The sequence below is a fragment of the Equus quagga genome, chromosome 15 (assembly GCF_021613505.1).
Source record: "Equus quagga isolate Etosha38 chromosome 15, UCLA_HA_Equagga_1.0, whole genome shotgun sequence".
NCBI lineage: Eukaryota > Metazoa > Chordata > Mammalia > Perissodactyla > Equidae > Equus > Equus quagga.
The window spans coordinates 35,883,155-35,886,830 of NC_060281.1; the positions used below are offsets into that span (position 1 = coordinate 35,883,155).

Below are 3,676 nucleotides of genomic sequence, written 5' to 3' on the forward strand. Positions count from 1 at the left end.
AAAATAAAACATAATCATTATTATATGTAGGTTTATGCGTCTCATCTGTATTGCTCATTACCTATGTTACCTGTGATAATCTATAACATCTAGACACACAGTGTTCTTCTATATAAAATAGAATAATAACATCATCAATGAAAGTATTTTGTTCATTTGATCTTGCATTAATATTATTTCCAATAATTATGATGATTTTAATTTCCACACAAAGTTGAGAAGGAGTTGGTCAACTACAGAAATTTGTAACACTTTTTCTGGGAGTTTTTTTTTTAAATATTTTATCCCTTGAGAAATTTTACAATACGTCTTAATTGCAAATGAGATTACCCAGTGACCCCAAGTTCTTCTCAGATTCAACATATTTCGTCACTGCTATTTAGGGAAATCCACTTGTTATCTTTCACATTAAGGATGTTTCTCCTCTGAATCATATAAATGGGAGGGTTCTTCCTGGATAGGTACATAACTGAGAGAGATGACAGGCAGGGACTGCTTCTGCCACACTCATGTAGGATCCCAATGGCAAGTGGGAGGAAAGGTATAAGTAACGAAGGATTACACTCTCAGTCTTATTTAGGTAAAGAGAGAAAGAAACATTTCCTACTTTAGAAAAGTTATATCTTTTTCCTGCAGAAAATCCTCCATTAAATCACCACCACAGAAAAGCTCACTAAGCTTAATTAGGGTAAGTGGGGAAAGAAATTACATTGTCTTAAAAATATTTGACAAGGTTCCCAAATTTAAAGAAGTTTGCAGAAAAACTTCTAGCTTTTATACCAATTTTCTTTCCTTCAAAGTTTGAGACACAGATTGTCTTAAGTTGATATCTAATGAAATATAAGCTAAAATGAAAATGAATACTTGTGTTTTTAATTTCTAACCCTAAAACTTGTAAATTCATTTCAACAAACATTTGTTAAGAACATAGGAAGTACTTTGTGAGACATCTACATAAATAAAACGTTTACAAATCTGTCAAAGAGTTAGTGCTTGTTTTAAGAGGTAAAATATAATGAATTCAATTTTGTGCATATGTTGATATGGGAAGTTGCTGTTGTAAAATTCAGTGTAAATGCCCAGGAATTAGATAAAATTGTGAATCTGAAGATGCAAAAGATGAGTGGACCAGAAAAACAGAATAGTTAGTTCTGTGTGCAAAATTAGTAACTGAAGTCATACAGGAAAAGGAAATATTGGAGAAAGCAGATCAGATACCTAATTAGGAAACTTTGGAGATGGATGCAGAGTGAAAGGAGGAAAGGAATCGAAGTTGCGGTGTGAGAAACGCTAGTGAAAAACCAACTAAAAGGAATTATTTATGAAGGCAGAGGGCAGCTCCAGTATAGGAGATATTAACCTGCTATAGAGAATTCAAGTGGAAAAATAAGCTGAAAGAGACAACTGGTTTAGAAACAAGGAATGTTTTTGTGTGTTTGAGAGACTATTTTTAGTTGATTATTTGGATTGAGTTTTAAAAACACACTACGTTTTTTAAATACAAAGGGAAAGAGCCTGGTGTGGTCATCAAAATTTCTTTTAACAAACAGCAAATGTTTATTCATGCTTTCTCTGTGCTCAGGAGAGTCATTAAGGATATAATACAAAAACAAAACAACACAATTCCCCCTCCTGAAGAGGTTTAATATTTTGAATGCATGAATACTAGAACCAAAATTTTCATGGGATGAGGGAAAGTACAGAAATGAATAATAAAGTCTGAGTATAAAAATAAGAAATGGATACATTTTTAAAGAATCACTGCATAGGAGGTGGTAAAAGTGAAATCAAAACTACAGGTGAAAAAATAGCATCTGCAATGAAAGAGGGAGAATGCTGGCTCTGGGGCGTGGGGAAGCAAATAACATTTGGAAATATAAGTTTTAAGATGAAAGGAAAAGGTTTGAATTTTAAAGTATAAAGTCAGATAATTTAGATAGCATGGTAAAAATGGATAGCAGAACTGAACCTGTGGAGCTTAAACAATTTTTTTAAAAGGGCGTTAGAGATATGAAACTTGCATTTTCTATGAACTCTTGGATGAAGTAGGCAATAATTTGTTGCAGATTTCCAACCTCCTTCTTAGCATCCCAATTAATAAAGAGAAGTCCATCTTTTACTTAGCCACTTTTTCCGTGAATTTTCCTATGAGATTTGCAGTTTTTTGTCTTTGTATAGAAGTAGATAAAGTAATTGAGAGTATGGACTCTATAGGCAAATTGACTTGGGGAGAAATTTTAGACTCAATTGGATAAACAGGAAAAACATTAGAATAATGATGAGACATAAAATATTTGTGTTTTCTTTCATGTCATCATATGTTTTTCCTAATTATATATACCAGTAATATTGTTTATAAATATATTCACTACAGCTTCCTGTCGGTTGATTTTTAGTTTTCATTTCAGAGGTGATACTAAGAAAATAAGAAAATGACCAATGATAGCTACTTTGGTGGATTTATACTCCTTGGATTCCCTGGGCAGCCTGAGCTGGAGATGATCATCTCTGGTGTTGTCTTTTTCTTCTACACTATTGCCTTGATGGGAAATATAGCCATCATCCTGCTGCCATTACTGGATGAACGTCTCCAAACACCCATGTACTTCTTCCTTAGAAATTTAGCCATCTTGGATCTCTGTTACACCACAAATATAGCCCCACAAATGTTGGTCAATGTCTGGGGTAAAGAGAAAAAAATCACTTTTGCTGGCTGTGCCTTTCAGCTTTTCACTGATGTGACGCTATGCACAGTTGAATGTATGCTTCTGGCTGTTATGTCTTATGACCGATTTAATGCTGTCTGCAAGCCTCTGCACTATATGACCATAATGAATCCCCAACTCTGTCAAGGCCTGATGGCTATGACCTGGGTAATTGGCATCATTAATTGCATGATACTTTCTCCCCATGCTATGAGTCTTCCTCGATGTGGGAACCACCACCTGGATCACTATTTTTGTGAAATATCTGCAATGGTCAAGATTGCATGTGTGGACACCACAGCCATGGAAGAAAGTTTATTTGCATTGTGTTTTTTCATTTTCCTCACACCACTTCTTCTCATTCTGGTCTCCTATGGCTTCATTGCTGTAGCTGTACTCAAGACGAAGTCTGCAGCAGGGAGACAAAAGGCATTTGGGACTTGTTCTTCCCATCTCATTGTGGTGTCTATCTTCTATGGGACTATTATCTACATGTACATACAACCAGGAAATAGTCCTTCTCAGGATGAGGGTAAACTTCTCAGTATCTTTTATTCCATTGTTACTCCCAGCTTGAATCCATTGATTTATACACTAAGGAATAAGGAGTTCAAGGGGGCCATGAAGAGGCTGATTGGAAAAGAAAAAGGTTCTGGAGAAACAGCAGTACATTAGTATCTTTTTACAAAAAGTTTCCAATAAAGAAATTGGCCTCGTGTAACCTTTAAATCATAGTCAACTTACTGTAGTAGTAGTCATCATCTGAAAGTGAAAATAATACCTAAAAATTTTGCTTATATTTTAGCATCAATGTCCCAAATTCCTGGGGATTGATACTAAACTAAAAATGTCTTTCAAAATCACTAGTTGTCATGTTTGACAATCCTTCTACAGCTGCGGCAACAAAGCAGGCTCCACGGAGTCCAAGAGCTGTGTTAAGGAGAGAGAGGAGAAGCATCCTACAAAAGTTG

General features: G+C 35.1%; 1 protein-coding gene across 1 annotated transcript; it reads left to right on the forward strand.

Moving 5' to 3' along the window:
• The first annotated feature begins 2,432 nt into the window (after positions 1 to 2,432).
• Positions 2,433 to 3,380, forward strand: LOC124226166 (olfactory receptor 2W1-like). The gene has a single exon (XM_046639038.1). It carries the CDS (start codon positions 2,433 to 2,435, stop codon positions 3,378 to 3,380), a length of 948 nt encoding a protein of 315 aa, XP_046494994.1.
• The last annotated feature ends 296 nt before the right edge of the window (positions 3,381 to 3,676 follow it).